This window comes from Pelecanus crispus, chromosome 7 (assembly GCF_030463565.1).
Source record: "Pelecanus crispus isolate bPelCri1 chromosome 7, bPelCri1.pri, whole genome shotgun sequence".
In the NCBI taxonomy this organism is placed as follows: Eukaryota; Metazoa; Chordata; class Aves; order Pelecaniformes; family Pelecanidae; genus Pelecanus; species Pelecanus crispus.
Genome location: NC_134649.1, coordinates 45,691,934 through 45,714,138, shown reverse-complemented (window position 1 = coordinate 45,714,138; position 22,205 = coordinate 45,691,934). Strand labels below are relative to the sequence as shown.

General features: G+C 41.7%; 1 protein-coding gene across 12 annotated transcripts in view; it reads right to left on the bottom strand.

Annotated features, from left to right (window-relative positions):
- MITF (melanocyte inducing transcription factor) overlaps positions 1–22,205 on the bottom strand; it is a 107,197-nt gene that overhangs the window by 2,628 nt on the left and 82,364 nt on the right. For 2 of the 12 annotated variants that reach the window (XM_075713545.1, XM_075713549.1), the window contains 7 exons: positions 16,353–16,580; positions 15,124–15,207; positions 13,641–13,736; positions 7,703–7,820; positions 4,428–4,484; positions 3,309–3,384; positions 1,435–1,582 (listed from right to left, as the gene is read on the bottom strand). In XM_075713545.1, coding sequence (XP_075569660.1) covers positions 1,435–1,582; positions 3,309–3,384; positions 4,428–4,484; positions 7,703–7,820; positions 13,641–13,736; positions 15,124–15,207; positions 16,353–16,580 — 807 coding nt within the window. Of the gene's footprint in view, positions 1–759; positions 808–1,434; positions 1,583–3,308; positions 3,385–4,427; positions 4,503–7,702; positions 7,821–13,640; positions 13,737–15,123; positions 15,208–16,352; positions 16,581–17,802; positions 17,836–22,205 lie in introns of those variants that run through there. The other 10 variants (XM_075713542.1, XM_075713543.1, XM_075713551.1 and 7 more) reach the window with 10 other exon arrangements.

The window sequence follows — 22,205 nt, the reverse complement described above, 5'->3', positions numbered from 1 at the left end:
TGGATTAGCTGTGCTGTGGTTCAGGGGCCTCCTTGACACAGCAGCCAGCCTGGCACACTGCAGCCTGCATGCAGAGTTCAGCTGTTGGCACTGCAGGTGAGCAGCAACATGAGAGTATCTGGGACGGACAGACAGACAGGACGGACTGCTCCACCACTGTCTCCATGTTATGTGTTCTTACACTCGATTGTAGCTACACTTCTTTAATTACCCTTTTATGGAGAGGGGTGGATATCCAGCTATCTTTGTCCACCTGGAGAACAGAGTTGACAACAAAAGCTGTGTATGTTGCAAGGTTAAGGTTTTCTATCCAGCTTGAGGTGAAGGCAAAGGAATTAATTAGAGTTCTTGCCCCTAATCTCTGTAAATACAGGCTATTGGGAACCTGGGTGAATCTAGCAAGGCAACAACCCATTGAGAAAACGTATTTAATGCCACCTACTGCTCTTCAGTGTTGAGGAGAACTGTTTTACAGTCCTACAGACTTCAAGGAACAAGGAAGACAGCCAACCATAGCTCCTCAGACAAAAAAAAAAAAAAAAAAAAAAGCAGTTCTTGGCTGCCTCACTGCAAAAACTCTTGGAGCACTTGCATTAGGTGTGCTTCGCTGCAGCTGCTCTCAGACAAGCCAGGGCAGCCTCAACATTAAATACAGCTGCCAGTCCCCAAGATACCTACAGGGAACTCAAAATACAGTGCTGCAGTGTCTGCCATCAATACTGCCCTCCCCACCCATTTTGTCCTGCGAGCAGTGTTTACCCTCCACCAGAAAGCAGATGACAGATTCCTGCAGACATCAGGGAGAGGCTGATCGAGAGAAGAAATAAGAGATCAGATGTAGAAGACTGCAATCTGTAGAGCTTCTCTGACAGATAGGGCCTAGATTGGTCCCCACGCAATTTAGAAAACCCACAAGCAAAACAAAAAGATTTCATTTATTGCCATTCATCCAAAACTGCTTGAGAACAAAACAAGCACTAAAGCTACAGGTCAAAAAAACTCCACAGGCAAGAAAACTAAAGGGAACATATTCCTAAACAGTTGAACTGAATTTGATCCCTATCAAGAAATAAATCACATATGATGTCCCAATTCCTTAGGTCTGGCACCCCCCCCCCCAAAACAAACAAACAAAAAATTACCTTCTAAATCTTTCTTATAGTATGGTTTGCAACTTATGTTGGACATAGTAGAACAAAACCAGACCAGCCCTAAGTGCTTTGCTAGAGTGTTGGGAATTTTTTTTTTTTTTTTAGAACTAATGTATCCTGGTTTTTTTCCGGAAAAATCTCTGCAGACATCTCAGCCTTGGTCACCATTTATTAAAATGGTGGTTCCTTCTAACCCACATTCCTACAAACAAGCTTCAGTTACCATTATTTGCAGTCACGCACTGCAACATCAAGAGCATTTGCAGCTTATTTATCAGCAAACCTGTATTCTGAGCAGCAGGTGCCTGTTGGCATGTTCCAGCTTCTTCTGTCTGTTCTCAAGCTCCTTCGTGCGTTGCTGTTCTCTTTGCAGCTTACGGATGTAGTCCACTGATGCTTTTAGAATAGTTCCCTTATTCCAGCGCATATCCCTTTGAAATCAATAAAAAAGGAAGAGTTAAGGCTCTCGGGGAGGCTTTATTTTACAGTCTTTACCTTCACGTCGGCAGCTATGATTACACCTCATATTTATGTAACACCTGGCTAATACTTATTCCGAATTTATGAATACAGAAGGTATTTGAAACGCACTAGAGGGGGCCAGAGCGCAGCTATTGCGCGGCAGGCTGCCGCCAGCCCCAGCCCGGCCGAAGGGTACAGAGCCCAGCGGCTGCCCTGGGGCCACCAAGGCTCCCCTGGGGCCACCGAGGCTCCCCACAGCCCCCCGGGCCAACCCCCTGCCTTGTGCACAGTTTGGGACCAGCCCTGCACACAGCGACTGAAGAGCAGGAGGCCCTCCTCCTTTCGTTGCCTTATGGCAAGGCTGCAAGACAACAACAAAAAACCCCCCAAAACCCCCAAAGAATCTTCTCAGACATCACATGGCTTGCTATCTGGGTGATGCCTGATTTCAGCTGGGGAATTAAAAGGACCGTATACGACCTGGTGCTTCTGTGGGAGGAAGACCTGAGGGCCTTTAGCTCCAAGAAGCAGCAAGCGACAGCCCTCCTGGTGGCACTGCTGTGATGTGGTAGGAAGAGAAGAGCCCAACAGAGCAGCACATTCGGGTGCTTTAAATTTAAACTCTGGATAAAATACAAATGCCACATTGCAGCCTAGGCGTGATGGTTCTTCAGTCAGGGAGTACATGGCTCCCATACTGCTTCTCCCACATTATTCCTTTCCTGTCCACTTTAGAGACAGAGGCTGCCTGCGTCGTCTTCTCCCCCACAGCATCTTATTTTGTTTAAATAAAGAAAAAGTTTAGTACTGACTACCAGACCAAAGATCCACGTGTCCTGTAGGTTGATGATGTGCAAAATTGCCTTGCCTGCCTTAGAGGAAGCAGCGGAGCCTCTCTGAAGAGTAGTTACAAGTTGCTCCATGAGCAACTGCCTTAAAATAATGGAAACTTTCCCCAAAAGCATCACGGGGCATTGATTCCGATTTAAGTGAGACTTTCAAGCTCCAGAGCAAAGGGGGTTCCTTGCTATTGAATCAGTGTTGGGTAAAGTGAAGACAAGTTAGTAACAGTAAAATTACCTAAAAGAACTACTGGGAAATTACCACAGACACTGGCAAATTAACAGTGAATGGACACACAGCTACGCTCTTTATTTTTCCTCTTTTTTTTCTTGGAGGGAAGGGGAATATGATGGTTTCCCAGATGAACTGCCCTCCATTTTCACAGAAAGAGGGACTGGTTCTGTCTTGCCAAGCTATGACACGTAATAAATTAAAAGAATCATTTAGCAAGACGAGCAGCCAGGCAGCCAGCTATGCAGTGAGACTAGACTAAGGTTTCACATCCTGACAGCTCTGCCTCTGGTAAGGCAGTCATTCCTAGCATCAACTCCAGCCCTGCCAAAGCACAGGGTCCTGCAAGATGCTGAGCTGCTGCACAACAGTACTGTAACTATTTTGTGACAAAAAATCATCAAATTAATACAAACTTAAGCAAGTTCCAAAAAGGAGAGAATAAACCCCAAAAACAATCTTCAAAAAATATAATGGAATCTTCAAGCATTTCTACAATTGTGGAGTGCCAAGATTATACAAGAAAACTCTTTTTTGTAAATTCTTTTTCTTCCCCAAGATTTTGTTTCTTTTTCTTTTAACACTTCCCTCCCACAGTCTCCTTGGGCACATTATACTTACGGGTCATTTGACTTGGGTATCAAAGTGCCTAGTTCTTTTATGCGATCATTAATATTAAATCTTCTTCTTCGTTCAACTTCAGGAAAAACAGCACAAATGTTACAAGTAATATTCACACTTAATTACAACATATAAACTGTTTCATCAAAGATTTCTTTAAGCTCCTTTGAAATGTTCGCCTGAAGCTTGAAATCCAGTGAGAGAGTAATTTATTTTGCTCTCCTATGCACGGACACAGTAAGAAAGTTCTGTCTATACTGTAAAAGTGTGGGACTGCTGAAGTGGCAGAGTTAAACTGAGACTCTAAAAAACAGGATGGCTGTGTTAGCACAGGACTCAACTGAGAAGTGAATGTTTTCCGAGAGAAAAGCATCACAGACAAATTCAGAGACAAAAATTTAGATGCTCAAGGAAATCCCAAAGCAGGAGAAGGGACAAAGTATATAGTCTCTTTGTTAAAGTACTCTTCCAGATGTAACATTTTGAGGATCCAGAAGTCAAATACCAATTTTCCTGCATTAGCTTTCCATGCTACGGAAAAGGCTTCTGAATAGCTCAAGGCATGAAACAGTTCCTTTTTTCTAGTAATATAAAGTATAAAAGGACAACTTAATGATCCTTTAAGTCATAAGATGCTTATTATTTTTAAATGGTTTTTTTTTCCAACTTGGAAATATGCATTCCTTTCAAAAATAGAATTTATAAAATTGCCACATTGAGGACGCACACTGATGTTTCAAGTCACAAACTGACCACATATCTAAGATATTAGATTAATTTAAAAAAAAAAAAAAAAAAAAAAAAGGCAAAGTTGTGCAAGGTGGATTTGTGAAAAGCAACTGGATCAAATGTTGTTCCCAGTAATTCAGTTGATAACAACCACCCATTCACTTGGCTTATTAGAAAAAAAAAATAAAAATAGAGTTTAAAATTCAGTAGTAGATTTAAGCACACATTTCACAAGAATTCGAGGTATTTGATCTATGGGCATAACATAATGAACTGGTGCTACATACGACATGCAGTGTCTCATTCAGATTTAAACCACCAGCATTCAAACACTTAATGCCTAAAATCATTACTAGAATTGGTGCAAAAAGGCGAAAACCCAAAACTTACTTAAGTTGTGATTGTCTTTCTTTTGCCTCTCCTTAGCCAGCGCTCTCGCTTCTGACTCTGTAGGAAAAATACATGCTGTGCATGTGAATGAAGTAATTAGAATTAAAGTAATTCAAACACGCCGTTGCAGTCTGTGAAATATTTGCGCAGGAAGCCTGATCGATATTTGTCAAACCAATTATTACACCCATTCCAACGAGTGCGAAGGGCCTGTACAGTAAGCTGTGACTGCCAAAACACAGCACTGGTGTTGAACTTCACCCCTGCACCTGCGGAGCATCTCTTCCCACACTTCCCATACTGACTTCCATGACGAGAACCTTTCCCACGGAGGCCCTGATCCAGCAAGGTATTTGAGGACAACAAACTGCTGAAATCCAACATACCTTCCATCTACGTTTACATACAGCCAGCACGCTTACGTACCACGCAGAAGCTGAACCAGAGGAACAGCATGCTTATTGCATTGCTACGTGCACAGGATGTGAAGCAGTCAGGAGTCAGAGGCTCTACTCACCGGAATTAAGGCTACGTCCTTTTGTGGCACGTGCATGCACATCACCGTAAGACTCAACGCATAACTTAAGCGACCTATTAAAAATACTGTATTTTCCACTACACTAACTGTTCTCATTATATGAAAAAAAGATGAAAAATTCAACACCTTTAGTAGCAATGTTGTTAGAAAACAATGGTCCTTGCTTCAGGAAAAGCAAAAAGAAAAATAATGACAACCATGCTGCACATCAGTTGTCTCCTCAACTCAGAACTGTTCTTAACCTTGCTCCACACATTCGTTATTGGACTTCAGCACGCAATAGTTAAGGCAAAAGCATAATTAAATCTGTTATTTTCAGTTCTCATTTGATCTTACATTTCTCAAGCCATTTTAATTATTTTTTGTTTGCTCTATCCCTTTTAGTTTTTAAAAAGGGTGAGGTCATTAATCCTTGCCCTGTTGCATTTAAATCTCAAAACCAGCAAGCATTATTTAGTATTGCAGTCAGTCAGTGAGGACAAGTGAACATGGGATCTATTATCACACAGTCCATTATGGAAACAAACCCCCTCACTCATTCCAACAAGTTTCTTTCCTGTATTCTTTTATTTTTATGGAATATGGATTATGTCCCACCCAATTCAAAGTAACAGGTGATAAGGGTTTCCTTTGGAGTACTGGAAGTTGACTACTTCGCTACTTAGAACACAGAGCTACCCCAATATTACGTGCCGTATAACAAGACATCTTCTTCTACGCTAGGCTCCCAAAGGATCCCCAAAAAAGCTTGAAAGGCTATTGCATGTCTCAATGAAATTTGGGCTCAATCTGACATTGCCCTATGAAACAGATATGAGGTTTGTAAGGCCAAAACTGATGGAAACTGCACTCCTGGGTGAGCAGGATTCCCATTAAATGCTTCAGTAACTACAGCTGAGAACTCACAACCATCATCAACATCAGATGCTGGGATAATAGATTTGACTTCTCTTGGTTCTTCGTAATTTTGATGTTTATACAGTAGGATGGAGAAAGATTTCTGACAAATGCTAGATTTAAATATTGCAAGCTCTTCCCAGCCCAGTTCCAAGAGCAAAATCAGGAAATGGAGAACCAAAAGACTCCTGCCTGCAGTAACACGCTGATTTTAAATCACTGGCTGTCAGAAAGCACCGTCAATAGTGCTTTCTGCACAAAGGCTTGGCCAGATCAATGTCAAAGTGACTGCTGTTAAATTTAAGTCCTAAACCTCTCCTAAATTAAATGCCATCTGCTAGCATATATTTTGAACAGAAAAAGCACTTAACTAAATTATTTCTGTGGACAGGTGAGTGTAGCATATAGACATTTAACTTAGTTCAGATCTATTTTGATGTACTGAGGACTTCCATAAGACCACTTCGCTCACTAATTTCCCCTCTTTTTCTTCCTTCTTTGCCTGAAGTCTTACACAACGGTCTGCAGTAAATCCACCAGCCTGGACATCTGACAAGTTGGATGTTTAGTTTGCAGTCTACAGCCACCTTTAACTTTCTATAATTCAGGCAATGAAACTGTCTGTAATGCAGAACTTTGAGTAGTTCTCATCCCCTCCCACCCTCCTCTTAACATAGTTTCATTGCTATACAAGCTTTTCTTTTTCCAGCGGCCACAAATCATTGTGCAGTTTGCGCGTCTTCATTTGGTGCTGAACTCAAATTTTGTGCAGTCATATAAATGCAAATATCCGCCAGCTCAGAGATGTGTCATTTCCTCCCGAGAAGCTGACTCCTGGGTTATTAAAACTGCTCTACTTAAACTAATTCCTGCACAGAACCTGCTTGGCAACTGAGTCAGCCTGTGAGTTTTCACAACAGAAACCCAGAAAGACGACAGACAAGAAAGAAACTATGCCTCTACCATACAGCATACAGTATGACTCTCTGTTGGGCTTAAGAACAGCCATTTCTGGGTATTAAGATGGTTCTGTCATTGGTTCTAGAATGGATCTCCATTTGTTCCTCCTGCAGACAAGCTTGCGTCATATACTGTACCCTACATGTGGTTATATCCTTTCAAGTGAAGCAGAACAACAAAAATAAAACATGCTTGAGAAGACAAAACTTCTTATTTCTTCCTTCAAACTATTTAGCTTCTGTACACCTGTGCTTGAAAGAAAGAGGTTTTTGATGTCCCCCTTCCCTCCCCGTGCCTCCCACAGCTTATTCAGAGCACTGCTGGAAGAACAGACATGACAAGAAATTTACAGGATACTTCATTTTCATCTTAAATTAAGAGATGCATATTCTCTCTCGAGTGCCTAATTTTACATTTCATTGGATCTAGGTGTCCAGATTTCATACTACAACAGGCTATTCATTACTGCCCTCCCCTACTAGAGTAAAGCCTCGACATGTAGCATTCCTCAACATGAATCCCACGGAGACTCCAGATGCGAAGTTGTTCAAGTTTGGTGTTGACAGAGCAAACAATAAGCCCAAACTAGAAGACAGCTCTTCAAGAGATGCATGGAAGCTTCTTGTGACACGATGTTTTCAATGTGCAGATTTCACTATAACATCTAGGGACTTTATCTTAATTTGTCACGGTGAACACACACATGCCCACACATGAACACAACTGCATGGCAGGCTAACACGTCTGCTAAAAAATGGTCCGCAAAGCAAAAAGTAACTATTCATCCATATATTCTTTCTCATAACAGAAATTATGTCCAATATCACGAATTCAAAAGAATTATACTACTGCTCCAAGGTGGTATTATAGACATATTTACCTGTGAGCTCCCTTTTTATATTAGGAAGATTAGCTGGACATGAGTTGCTGATGTTTAGTCCTGGAGGAGGCATGCTTTGGTTGCCATAAAGGTCAATCAAATTGCCAGACACAGGTAACTGGAAAAGATAAACAAGGAAAAGGATCATTTGTTTTGCCCTTACGAAAGGCTTTGTGCAGAAGAACAGAGTTAGGATCTGCTAAGAAATCTGTGCTCTTTTCCATGTGCAAACAGAGCGTGCAATCAGGTCAGCAAAAGTCACAGATATGCACAGGCATAAGGAATAAAACACCTACATTGGGAAAATTCTGTCTTCTCCCCTCAAGAATATGCAGACAGAGAATACGAAGAAGATGTAACGTGCTGACAATATTGCTGTATTGTTGCTCCTTATTTTTCCGTGAAACTATTGTCTGTACCCCCACCACTTCTCTTACTTAAAAAACCTGAAAGAACCTACAGAACACTCCTGGAAGAAGCCCCCATTTTTCCAGGAATATGTGAGTGCAAGTACTTAGCAAGTTGTCACATGCTTGCGGGAGAACACTGTATTAATCGATCACATTTTTCATGTGATTTGAAAGCTACCTACACAGAAAACATTTAAGTTTACTTTAACTTATGTAACGAGAACACGCACCAGTAGGAGGAAGATTATTTTGACACTAAGTTTCCTCAATTACTTGTTCATTCTGCTATTCTTATTTAAGTATGTTTAAGCAAGGAGATTTACACAGAAATAGCATAGTAGTCCAACAAGACTTACCAAAGCTATCCCTTTACCAAAGCTTATCAAAGCTATCCCTTTAAATTGAAATGTATTTAAAGTTTATCCTGAGTGGATTATTTTACCCACCTCTTTTTTGTTTTCAAACTAGGTTTTGAAAAGACAGGTATAACACACTTTGATGTCTTATCTGAGTAGCAATACTTCTTATCATGTCACTGCAAAGAAAACCAATCCCTCCAAGACATGGATCCTGCAGAGATTAGAGTATTAACTTTACACCCATTTAAATGTTGCTGTTGAATACAATGGAGTGAGTCACAGCCTGGACTATTAAATTCCTACTGATGGTCCCTGCCAGACTGAGAACTAAGAAAATTTCTCTGCCCTCTGGAGCTACAATAAGAAGCAAAAGTTGATGTACATCCATTAAAGTGACACCAGCTAGAAGCCATGCTGATACTTGTCTTGAACAGACAGTGGCCAACAACAAAAATTAAGCCCCCTGACTCAATCTTTAAGTGACGGAGGAAAAATGTAACTGAATTCTCACCAAGATCCAGCCTTACAATTCCTTGCCCTCCGCTTAGCTCTTGAATGCAATATAAAAAAAATAAATTAAAGAAAAGGAACATTATAATAATCTAAGGTCACAGCTGTCCATCACAGACTATGGTCCAAGTTGGGACATATCTGCATTGACGTCAGGGTGACCACTCTCTCTCACTGCTCTACAAGGCTGACCCTTGTATCTTTTAGCCCTTCAAATGCATCCATGACACAGGCACAGCAATAGTGTCATACGCCCTTCTGACTTGGATGTGCTTTTTCTATTCACGCTCCTAAGGGTGGAGAGAGCACAAAGAACTTGTTTGTAGCCCAGAGACTTGAAGTTCAGAACCAAATATGTGAAATCTAATTAGGAATTTAAAAAAAAAAAAAAAATATCCCCCCCTTCTAGAAATTAGCATCTCAAAGCCTGGGTAAAGCAGCTAGGTTATAATTAAACATGGAGAACAGTCAAGGTCACCAAGCTGCTTTACTTATGGCAAGGTGGACCCTGCTTGTTACAACAGGTTTGTGATTATTATTTCCCCCCCCCCCCCCAAAGGTGTCAACACTCTGCCAGATTTCCATGGAAATAAACAGGACCCGTGCAAGCAATCACCGCAAAAGGGGAATGTAACGCAGGCAGCAGCTGCTGAATGCGCATGCTGAAGTCCTGCAGAAATTACAAGCACCAGAGAAACCATACCAAGAGCTGTGCAACAACCAAAGCACAAGCACTGCTGATGCAGCATTAGCTAAATAAAGGAAGATGAAGAGATTTGCACAGCTGATAAACATTGCAGGTTTGCATGTACACATGAATGCTTATCAAGGAAATTTACATTAGAGGTTGGTGACAACAATCGCAGTTTAAATCAGTGATCCATAAGCAAAGAGACTGATCAGCTTCTTTCTTTGACTACTTTTCTCAGCAAGCTGAACTCCACGGGTCAAAGCTTCAGTTCTAACTTTTTACTACAAGTGTGACTATGTGTATGGTCTACACTCAGTATGAGGCTCTGAGAGGCCTCTTCTCCATGATGGCTGCACGTCACATCTTTGAGGCTAACTTTATACAACCCCTTTCACCTGAAAAATATAAAGTGCCTACATCACTTCAGCTCATCTCACATGGCTAAAATACCTGCAGTTAAAGATAAGTTAAAACTGAGGCACATCCTCTGTTCCCAATTCTATTCCAGGTCCAAGAGGAATAAAAATTAGTTGACTTTTAAGGTAAGACCAACAGTTATTAGTGTAGAGTTCAGGGAACTGGAAGGGGGAGAGGATGCCTATGCTGAGGGCATTGGTTTGAGATGGACAAGTTAGCAGCGCTGTGAGCACACAAAAGCAATCACTAGGCTGAAATGGGGGGCAAAAAGAAAAAAAAAACCCAACCCAAAAACCAAAACCAACGCAGAAAAGGCTTATAATGGACTCAATGCAGGAACACCTGGCATTTATTTCAAATACCTCCTATTGGAAGAAATTGGAAAAGAATTAAACATTGTTTGCAACCATTTCAGCTCTAATCTATTAAGACGGTTGAGCCTTTCATCCTTTTACCCAAGTACAAAGCAATGGGAAAATGTTCAAAACTCCCACAGCTGTTTCATTGGGAAGATGCGAGTCTCAAAACTGAGAAATATATGGAATTTGATGTCCTTTTTCTGGTGCTAAGGCGGCTCCTTCCCTGCCTTCGCCGAACTCGAGCATCCTTCCAACTTAAATATGCTTCCCCTTAAGGCTTTGTTAGCCACTTCTGGCCAAGAAGAAATTTAAATACAGCATCATTCAGATCATCCACCTTTACGCTCCCAAAAAGTAAATGAAGGAAGAGCCTGGCTTATGCCACGCTTAGCTTGTTATTTTCATTGAAACAGCATGGTCTAAAAAGCCTTCATTTATGAGATTTTGTATTTCTAGGCCTTGGCTTCACATGGTGCGCAAATTACTGCTTTTATATAACAGAAATTTCAAATACGGTAATTCCTACTGCAGACTCATCACAGCGTACGTTCAGGGGAGTCTGAGGCTTTCCTTTCTCCTGCACTGCGCCAACAAAACAAGCACCCACATTCAGGTCATTCGGGCTCTATAAAAATCATTGAGACATCAGCTGTGTGATCAACAAGGCTGTTTCTAAGGAATCAGTACACACTGGGAGGGATTCTGTTCCCCAGCTCGTGCAGCCTACAAGGTATTGTGTTCTTCCCTTACCTACAAGCACACACTCAGTGACAGTCCCTGAAATAAGACTCCGCTCTACTTCTGGAGTTTAACGTCCACAGGAAAGTCACATTTACAAGTGGAGCTGCACATACTCACATGACTTTCCGTGTCAGACTCTTGCTAGAAGTTGATTAGTTGGATGAATTAGTTGTCATTTCAACTTGGCATACAAGTCTACTTTACACAGTACCTAGCAATTCAATTACTAGGTCATGTCTACGCAGAAAACTCTCTCGGCAAACTAGTGACTGTTTTGTGATACCTTTCACCACAGAAGCAAAGCCAGTTAACTTGGGACCCAATACCAAAGTTTACAAACACTTCCACAAGCAGTTGATTGCAATGAGCCCTTTACAATTAAGGGGTACTTGGAAACTTCCCTTAGGTTGCTCTACACAGAAATCTCTGATTTTGCTTATCAGTTAAGTACTGTTACCAAAAGTGACTAGCTGGTCCTTTTATTCTTTGTTGGTTATGGAACAATAGCGGCCTTTGTCGTAGTCTCAGCACAGCTATTTATAGGTTGTGTCTCTTTAGAGATCATTTCCTCTCTTGATTTCTTCCACCTCTACTTAGCTCAGTCTACAGGCATTAATTCCTTATTAGTAAAACGTTGTGCGCTTTAAGAGCTAAATCCCATTCCAAAAGAAACCTGTTACATCAGGTTCTGTTTTGTTTTGGTTTTTTTTTCCCCCCAAACCCATTGTTGGGAAACATGGTTCAATTTCCATCTCTTCAGGATCGGTATCAGGTTAATTCAGAGACTGAAATATGCTTTTTGCCTTCAGCAATTTAACTCTATTACTAAAGAAGTCTTAATTCTACTATTCCATATGCTTATTTTACAGGCTTCACCACATACAGTGGGCAATTTATGAAATTTCACAACAAATGTGGAGCAGGCAGCCTTTACAAGGTTTGTCATCATGCAGAAAGCAGGAGAGATGCAGACTACCCTAAATATTGACTACATGGACTCCTTCCACCGAAAGAGTGCAGAGTACCGTTATGTCCTTGCCTGGAAGCAAAGAGCCACTGCTGGGGTCCCTGTGAAATGAGAGAGGAAGAAAAGCACAAAGAAATCCAAGTCCCCTCTAATTTAACGGGTCCCAATCCAATGGAACTTCAGAGAAAGGACTCCAGAAGAACCTGAACTCTCAAAAAAAAAAAAAAAAAGTAACTATTTTGAAAACTATCATTTCACAGGTTTTCAAGTTTTGCTCTGAAATTCCAGGACAGATGCACTTTTCAAGTCATCTTATATTGAAGGAAAATTCATTCTTTCCAGTAGGACTCTGCAGTTACTTCTCTGTCTACTCAAAGGCCACTCCTTAGCGAGGGACGCTGGTGGGCCGTTTCCTGCGGCATGCACCATGTCTCCAAGAGGGCTGTGGGAATCTTCGGGAGTGTAGGACTAAGTTAACATGACATCAGATGACTACTGTCAGCAAATGTAAACCTATGCTACAAAATCGATGCTATGTGGTAAGCTGTAAATTTTGGCACTAGATAAAAAAGAAACAGACGCCAGCACTGGCAGACATCTACTCAGCCAGATCTAAAAGCACTTAAGCCCAAGACAAAAAATTCACTGGAGCTACCCTCCACAAAAGATCAAAATACGATTATGCCAGAAGCATGATTATATTAATGCTCGCAACAATGTGAACCAGCAAACAGAAACAGCACCTCGGAGGTAACGTGCCTTCCCTCGCTCACCAACTTCTGCACCTCTGCGTTCTCGTCTTTTATCACAGGCTTCCTACATCCCCTTCCCCCCTTCAGTTTCTAAGCTTCTTTATTCCTTCCCCTTTTGTTTGTTTTGAAGGTTGGGGGTTTTTAATTTTTTTTTTCCCTCCCCCTAGATTTTGTAACATCTTTGCTGTCATCTAGCTGGGGACTTCTCTCCATTTGAAATCAGGTTAAGCTAAAGGTATGATGTTAGAGCTAACAGTTAAACTAGAGCAGCTTTGGATAGGAATGCTAACACATGCTTAAGCGTGGCGTACAATTTCGTACTTGAACACAAGGAGATACAGGAGCCTGGGGTGCCAGAGGTTCCTTCTAGGCTTTCTGAAGCCAAGTATAATATCCCTGGCAATCCTGAATATTGATGGGTGTGAGCTCACTCCTGTTAGCCCACTTCACTCCTCTGTTACAATCCTCTCACTGACTAACTTGACTTTGAAATAAGAAAAGCAAAATTGTCCTTTGTATTCCCTCGACCTGACTCCAGCTTGCGTTTTTAAATTCAGGTTTTGCATTGCAACTGTATACCTTAAACTCCTCAAAGAAAACCTGATTATCCTCTGTGGGACAATACAATAACTACTTAATTGCTCAGAGAAAAAGTCACACTGCAGTTTTGCATTCTCTGGAGGAAAGACAATTAGACTTAACAGGGAAACCAAATGGAAAGGACCGTTGTACCGTATTTGCCATTTGCAGGGCTGGGTCCATCAAGCCAAGGATTTCTTCATTGTAACTTGACTCCAGACTAATTATGTCATCAATCACATCATCCATCTGCAGCAGAAAAGGTGGATAAAGAAAAACAAACCAGTTATCAAACCCGCTAGGATACAGAAGCCTGACAGCACTTCAGCCGCACACCGGCTCTCTGCGGCACGGGCCCAAGCAGAGGTGCTTGGGCACTTCTGCCGCGCTCCAAATCCAATCAGCCACGACTCCCGCTATTCAGCCAGGACAGTCAGGTCGGGACAAAGCTGAGGCTTCACCGTCTAACCCACTCCTCCCACCAGCAGTTCCCCTGCACCACCTGCCCACGGACACACTGTTCCTCCCAGGAACAGCGGAGGAGATAGCTCCTGGTAGAACAAGCTACGCTAACAACATGAATCCTTCTCCCCCGTGCAGCACTGCCTGCCTGCACTGCCTCCACCTCTTTCCTCTAGTTGTGGGGTCAAAACCTGCGTACAGATGCTAACACCCGAGCCCCTGACACCTGCAGGGGAAGGAGAGGGAACAAAGGCTTGCTGCTGGGTGACAGGCTGCCCGCCCTCGACAACACAACGGAATCCTTTGGAGTCACCTCCCTCATACACCCTCCCAGGAAGCACCACCACCCAAGAGCAGCTCGGAGACGATTTTAGGTGGTGCAAGCCATCTTCTTTTTGGGGCTGGGCTGGAAGGTGCCTGCATAAGCTCCTGCATGGTCAGGAGAAACAGAGCCCTCCAAAGCACCCGTGCAGGCGCTCTGAACTGTCCTGCAGGACTATTTCCTTTTTGCTCACTATAAAAAAGGAGCTTAAATGACAGTCATCTACCAAATCAATGCATAACGTTGATAGTAGAAATAGTAGTCTATGGGATTTTTGTATCAGATCTAGAAAGTGTGAACAGAACGAATTACACTGACTGGAAGTGAGGGCAAGAAAGGAACTAACACTTACAGCCCATATCCAAAGTCTTGTTAGTAGACATAAAAAACCCTTTATTTTTAAAAAAATAAAATTAAAAAGAAAAAAAAAAGGGATGACTACTGAGGACAAATTGCCACAGATGGATTAAAGCCTTCTCATATAATTCTTTTAAATGCAAGTGTAATCTGCATAGAAATGTGGTCTTGGAAACTATCAGGACAAGAACACGTACATGCAGTCTTGGGAAAACTGCATTAGGAAAGATTTTCTGAAGTGAGACCTTAAAGCATGGTCAATATGTTCTTCTGCTATAGCGTTACTGTGCCAGAAAAGCACCATCCCTCTTCGGGTGTCTTAATGCACTTTTGACATCAATGCCAATAAACAACATTGTTGGTTTGTTCCTTAAATACATCTTATATTCAACTTCTTAAAGACACTACAGGGCAAGTTTATTCTTCAACATAACTTCAAAGAAACATGCTCATTAGAAAGGGGACCTGTGCTCCAACTCCTGTGTCATCCAGTACCTGCATGCATGATGCTCGTGAGTGTGTATTCAGAGCCGGGCACTCACTCTCAACCCTGCTTTGCTCTTCAAATTTATAAAATCCCTGCAGAAATAAAAAGGAAAAAAAAAGAAGAAAAAAAAAAAGAAAAAGAAAAAGCAAAGCATGGATCTGAGTTCATGGCACAGTCTCAGTCCCAAAAAGAGCACAATTGAAACAGTGTCATGCACACATGTGCCTGATGACACAGCAAAGTGAAGCTGTAAATATCTTGACAGAAAAAAAAAAAAAAAAAAAGATTTGGGTACAACTGGGATGATAGGATGGAACTATTTGATTTTCATTTCTTTTGAAGCTATGGAGCACAAGTAATTTCTCTGGCATGTGCAAAATATGTTCTGTAATAACTGTTTCTCAAAATTGCATAATGTTTTCCTCACAGAGTGCATCTGTATTAAAAACCTGGCATAAAGGCTAGAGGGGGGAGGATGGGGGGACACGAGGAGATCCACAATTGTCTCCCATTTGTCACGTTACAAAAATATTGGCATGATTCTTACACTTGTTAATATCTTTCAAATAATTTTCCTTTGGCACCTGAGCACACATGTAACATCCAGCTAAGTTTTGGCCAGTAAAGATTAAGACAAGGTTGCGAAGGACTTCTAGGCATAAGCTAGTGAAGTCTTGTATTTGCAGCACTGAGCTCATGGTGAAACAGTAATCAGTAACATTTTAGGGTATATTAGCTGGGACAATCTGACCTTCCAGCAAGAGACTTGCTCAAATTTTACTGTAAAAATACCTAAAATACCTCAAAAAAACCTTGTGTTTTTCAGTTATTTTTGCTATGCTCTTTGTTCTTTCTACATGAATGAGCCATAAATAACATTATTCCAGAAAGCTACAGCTTACAAAACTGCTTTGTATTCTCCAAAGGTCAATTATTCACTGTGTGCATCAAGTGGGGGCGGGGGGAGTGGGGGGTGGGGTGGAGTTTAATAAGCATAAACTAACTAAAATAGTTCAAAAAAGAGGAAGTTAGAGGGACACAGTCTTTTTGCCAAAATGTTCTATGCAAATATATATTAATCAGGCAGACAGTGGTAGTAGTTGCATTTTCAAAGTGAACAGTTCAGAAAACAAGATAAACATAACATCTTAACAATGAGCAAATACGGTTTAAAACAGAAAGAAAGCAGACTGCAATTCCATTTTACTGAAGAATACGCACAGCGAGAGTGTATTACCTCTTTCTCACAGTTGGAGTTAAGGGTGAGCATAGCCATCGGACTGTTGGGCGCGCTGCTCCCCGTTCCAGGCGGCATGACATGATCACCGGGCTGGTTTGGACATGGCAAGCTCAGGGCTTGGTTGGCATGTTTATTTGCTAGAGTGGTAGAGAGGTACTGCTTTACCTGCTGCCGCTGGGCTTGCTGAATATGGTACTTGGTTGGATTCTCAAGGTGAGTCTGCACCTGTATGACACAATTTAAAGAGTGCTTTATTGTTTTACAACATCATTATACGTGCCATCGATTTGAGCTATAGATTTGTGACATATATACCAGCTAAGCATTTGCCTTAACGTACAAACCTGTGCAGCTCCAAGGAAGTCAACAGCGTTTCACTAATTCACATTCGGTGGCAAGAAATCAGTTTATGAGCGAGTGTCTCAATAACTGACTTATTAATGGTAAACCAAGACATTCCACTTATTTTTCTACAACATGAGATTTCTCACTTAAGACCAGCGCTTGGGTTTTCCAGTTTATACAGATATGTCAGAACAGACGGTTCTCCATTCAGACCTTCAGCAATGCAACATTTAGTTTTCACTAAAATACGAAGAAATAAGTTGCGCTGCAGGTTTCATTTTACTTGTTAGCAGCTACCAATTAAAACCAAACAGTATGGATTGCTATCCTTTAGCAGATGTCAAGTAACAGAGATCAAAAGGTTTGTTGTTGGGTTTTTAGGAGTATTTTTGGTTGTTTTTTTTTTTAAAAAAAAAAACACATTGGTTAAAAAAAGGAATACACCATTTTTTTGCCTACCAATTATTTCTATCTCAGATATATGGCCTAAATCATATACAAATAAGACAGCCTGTTTATAAACACATTATGCAAACAAGATGCAAGAAAAGAAGTGTTTCAGTTCAGATCAATCACTGTCCCCAGCAACAGCTATTTTTGTATTTAAGATAAGCTTTTCAAAACTTTTTTTTTAAATATACAAAATATGAAAAACCTCATACCGAACTATTTTCACGCACCCTAAATAAGCAAGAGAAAAAAGGCAGGGTTTTTTTCCACGCAAAATTTTCACCATATCCTAGAAACTCTTTGTTGCCTTTCTTTGGTCATTAATGTTTTTATCGGAAGGTAGAAAACAAACCAAACTATAATAATACTGAGAAGTTTTTTTGTTTTAAAACATAGAATCATAGAATTGTTTAGGTTGGAAAAGACCTTTAAGATCACCCAGTCCAACCATTAACCTAACACTACCAAGTCCACCAATAAACCAACAGTTCCATTAATGCGACTTTTGCTGTTACAAGTGACCATGTACGTTCCCCACTTATTTTTGTGGGAGAAATTAAATAAAGCATACTAGATACCAGAGAAGGATTTCCTGTATAACATAAGCCTTCTTAGCAACAGGTTTTAAAATAAGTCTGCAATAACAACTCACCTGATACTGATTATACTCAAGCATTTCCAGCATACTACTTCTAGGTTGCGAGAGAAGCGACTGCAATATCCTTTGCTCACTACTCCAATCTGAGGGATTCACATATGGAAGCACCATAAACAAGCTACCCCAAAACAGAAGAAGAAACTTGAATGCCACTGCTTGGAGTGATAGTAAGTAACCTATGCTAATTAGCCATGCATGTAGAGAAACAAACAGTTCACACAGGGGCTCTTCATGGAAGCTATGCAAGTTTAGCCCTAAGTACTGGTATTCTTTTTTTTTTCCCCGGCTTTGACGTCATGCTGTTTCATAAACATAAAAGGACCTTTTAAGTGATGGGCTATCAAAGTCAGATTGACAGTTTGCTCAAGGCTAATTCACTATTCATCTTTCGTTCCAGTCGTACTAATAGACAATGGTATTTTTCTTTAGCAGTAAGGTTAAAAGTTTTTAAGTACAGAGCAAGAAATAACTGAACAAATGCCCTACGAGCCTAATGCGTATCCTCTGGCAGTGGGGTGCACTGGATAAACCCATGCAGCTACACAGTCCTATCTTCAGCTTCCAGGTGCAGCAGTCCACCGCACTGCCCACGCAGCCACCGATCCACCCAGGACCTGCAGCTGAACACAAAGGATTTGAAGAAAATCTCTGCTACGTCCTCAGCCTCCCTTGGTGCTTCAGACCCTGTTAGTTCTGTCCCAGCCTACAGCTGGAAGAGGCTTTCCAGTTCAGGAACGGTTGACAATGGGCTAAAGCATGTCTCAAATGCACTTACCTGCACTTGTACTCAGTCACGGTACTGTGCACAGTCCCTACACCTTCCAGAACTTACTTCTTCCTATCCAGCTCCTTGACAAAAGTTTATACTCAAGCACAGCCAGCAAAAGCTGCTCAACTTGCACTATTTTCCAAAGTCTCTGCTGCACAGGGAAGCATGCTTAAGATAGCATTTCTAGAGAGTTTAATCTGATTTGTTGCACTAAATCACAAGACAACACAATACAGAAGCCTGCTGTGATAAGTATGGCACTTGCTTTGTCAGTCCCAAACTGCGTTATCGATTTTCCTATCACTGGTGGTAAGAGTTACGCTATCCAGATAAGTCTGTTTTTCACTTAAATTTTCATCTTCCGAGTAGATAAAGATATCGGTAAATGAGTTATTTTCGTAACACTTATCTTTGAATATGTTATTTTAAAAACAAGCCCTACTTGTCTGACGGAATTTGCACATTTCTTTTCCTCCACGGGCATCAGATACCACGGCTGTGCTCCCTCGACCCTGCCAGGGCGATGGGACGGAACAAAGCCTCTCCTCTCTGCACCCACCTCCACCCCACCCTCCATGCTCCCAGGAGAGGGACCAGCAAAATTCCAAGATCCATCTCAACTGTGCATCATCAAATATTATGTTATTTATCATATATACTAATACCCTGAACTGACTCCACTACATGTCAAGTTTAGAAACACACGCTGCCTAACTGACATAGGATTTTTGTTGGCAAACCACGTACTTATTTCACAAGAACATACTTTCCCTAAGATTTTGTTGTATTATTCTACATTAGAATACTGTGTGTTATTTTGTTATTCCACAATTATTTTTTTCCTTTTTTTTTTTTAAATGGGCTGTGCTGCCCTCAGTATGTCAGGGAAGGCAAGAGAAAAAAACATTCTGAACCTTAAATAAAGGTGCTGCATTCTTTCTCAAACTTCTAAGTTGTAGATTTCTACTTAATACAGAAGTGTAACTATTCTCTGAGAATTTTAATGTTGCTGAAAAGTGCATCGTCTTTGGTACACAGCAACAATTTCAGCTGCAGTGCAGAAGCTACTGTCTGCTTTTTTGTTTTTTCCTTTTTTTTATTGGACGGGGGGGGGGCGGGGAGAGCAATCTGTCTTCCTCTGCCCACCCTTACAGTGAATGCTGCATATGTGCGTGCAGCATAACTGCAAAGGCAAATTATAATCTAGTCACTTTAATTCCTGACACACCACAGTCACTTTGGCTCACAGAAGAAGATATATCCTTCTGGAAGTATTCTGAACAGAGTTATTCAGTAGACCACGTTTTCACGTAGAGTCAACTCTTGCTACACGTGGGCAACAAGTGACTCTGAGGAAATTCATTTACTGTCAGGTGTCTGGGCTTCAAATCAGTGGCAGCAGAGAAGATGCTTTATTGCCTTTACAGGAAAAACCTACCAGAAGAACCATAGTCATTATACACTAGATATGCACAGTTCTCCAAGGATGTGTCACCTTCTTACACAAGTCCAGTAGTGAACCAAAGAACACAAAGAACGGCCTGTTCTGTCATTAAATTGCTCTGAAATGATGCAAAGAAGAGATTCAGGGACCTAACGGTTCCTTTTAATCCACAGCTGGTCAAACACGTGTTCACATTTGAATACAAGAATATACAATTATTCTCCGAATGGAGGAGAATGTGACCTAACTATTCCCACCCTGCGTGTCAGTGCAACAAGGACAGGAGATCCCACAGGATGGAAACAGCTTTACACACATTCCTTCTTGGACAGATGTACCAGTTTCAACTACCCTCGCTCTGGCCAAGTGTGAGGCCCAACAAGCTACACAGAAGGCATCTGAGAAACTTCAGTTTGATGCTTTGTGGTATCAACTTACTGCCCTCTTGAGCTGCCGTACGAGCTCCATCATCTGGTGGGGACTACCTTTATGAACTCAGTGCTTTTTGTTGAGACTAACTCTGTCTTTGGCCTAGAACATCCTTTTCTGCAGTCTCCACATCAAAGACAGCCCAAATGTGCCTACTTGGGCAAATGTCCCAAGATGTACCAGTCACAATCAGCCTGTAGATAAACCATAAAGCAGTCTTACTTTTTGACAAAATATCACAAGCAAAGAGCTGCAGAACAAACCCCAAAACAAAATTCCACTACCCCAAATTTGAAGCCATGAACAAAAGCTTTAACTTAATTAAGATCTAATCTTGGTCCTCAGCCCCTTCTTGCCTTTGGGGTGAAGAACAATTCTCTTCCAATTTGTTCTTCCAAATTCGTGAGACAAAGTGCAAGATGGCAATTTATGGGTTTGGATACACTCCCTAAGAAATGCGTCGGAATGGGGACATGCAAGAAAAAATGGAACAACTTGAAACTGAATCCTCTGGATCTCCAACCACTTTCTGAAGTTAAAAAACTCTGAAGCACTTAATAGTTATTTTACTCACTTGTGGTCTTTCCTGTAACTACTGAATAATTTAACATGCAATTTCATTGCCAAAACTTTTGCAGATATCCAGCCTACTACTGGTTTACTCATGTTCCCACAACATTCGCTTGAACTGAAGAAAAGGTAACCAGGCCAAGCAGAAAAAACATCAGGAAAAAAACATTAAACGAATTTGAGGAGAACAAAGTCAGTTCCTGACTAGCCACAGTTGAAACACAGAAGTCGGAGCAGAACTTGTGCACCCTGAGGTCAGCGATCATGTCCTGCCTCAGGGAGCCCCGCCTGCACGGGTCTCCTCACCCCCCAGGCCCAGACGCCTCCTGGCCCCAGGACTTCCTTCGCCGCCTCTTGGTCTGGCCCGCTTTTCATCTCCCCCTTTTTTCATGGCACGTATCACACTCCCATCTCTCTCACCCTTTCTGGCAAAGGCCACCAGCACTCCAGAGCCCCTGGCCATCCCCGTGCCAAGGACTCACCATGGGTCCTGCCCAGGGCCGGTGCCGTGCTCAGCCTCTGCCACGCTCAGCCCTAGCTGCTCAGACGGGGACCATCTGCACAGTCAAAACAGCTTCCCCTGCTTTCCTCCTCCCATCGGAGCTTACAGGACACAACATCCATTTCCTAGCAAAAAGCAAATTGCCAAGAACCAGGACATGGCATTAAGCAGTGGAGACCTCATGCCTGCGCAGGCACAGCTGAAGATGCCCCAACTCCTCCGTTGGTGCAACACAAGTGACCAAAGGCCATCACGATGCCAGCAGGTCTGGGCTGCCCTGCTCCTCTGGCCCCCATGAGCTGGGAAGGAACAAAGGAACATATTCCCGCTCGTGAGACCATACAGAAGGAGATTCTTCCCACCAAAAACTTCACAGAACCTTTCTGTGAAAGTAAAGCCAAACCACTTAATGCTTCATTTAAGCAGATAGGCTTGGGCACAGGGACATACCAGAGATTTACAGAGGACAGCTTACCAAGGGGGAGGAAAACTTCCCCACCCCACTTACATTCCCCCCCCCCCCTTAATTAAAAAGACCATTTGTTTCAAGTAAATTGCCTTAGGACTTACAGTTTATAATTACAAATAAAATACTTTTTGGTCAGTTTTCTCTGTTCAATAGAACTTTTTGTTGCTTAGACAGCTAAATGTCATGGGATTTTTAACAAAGGCTAAAATTCTGT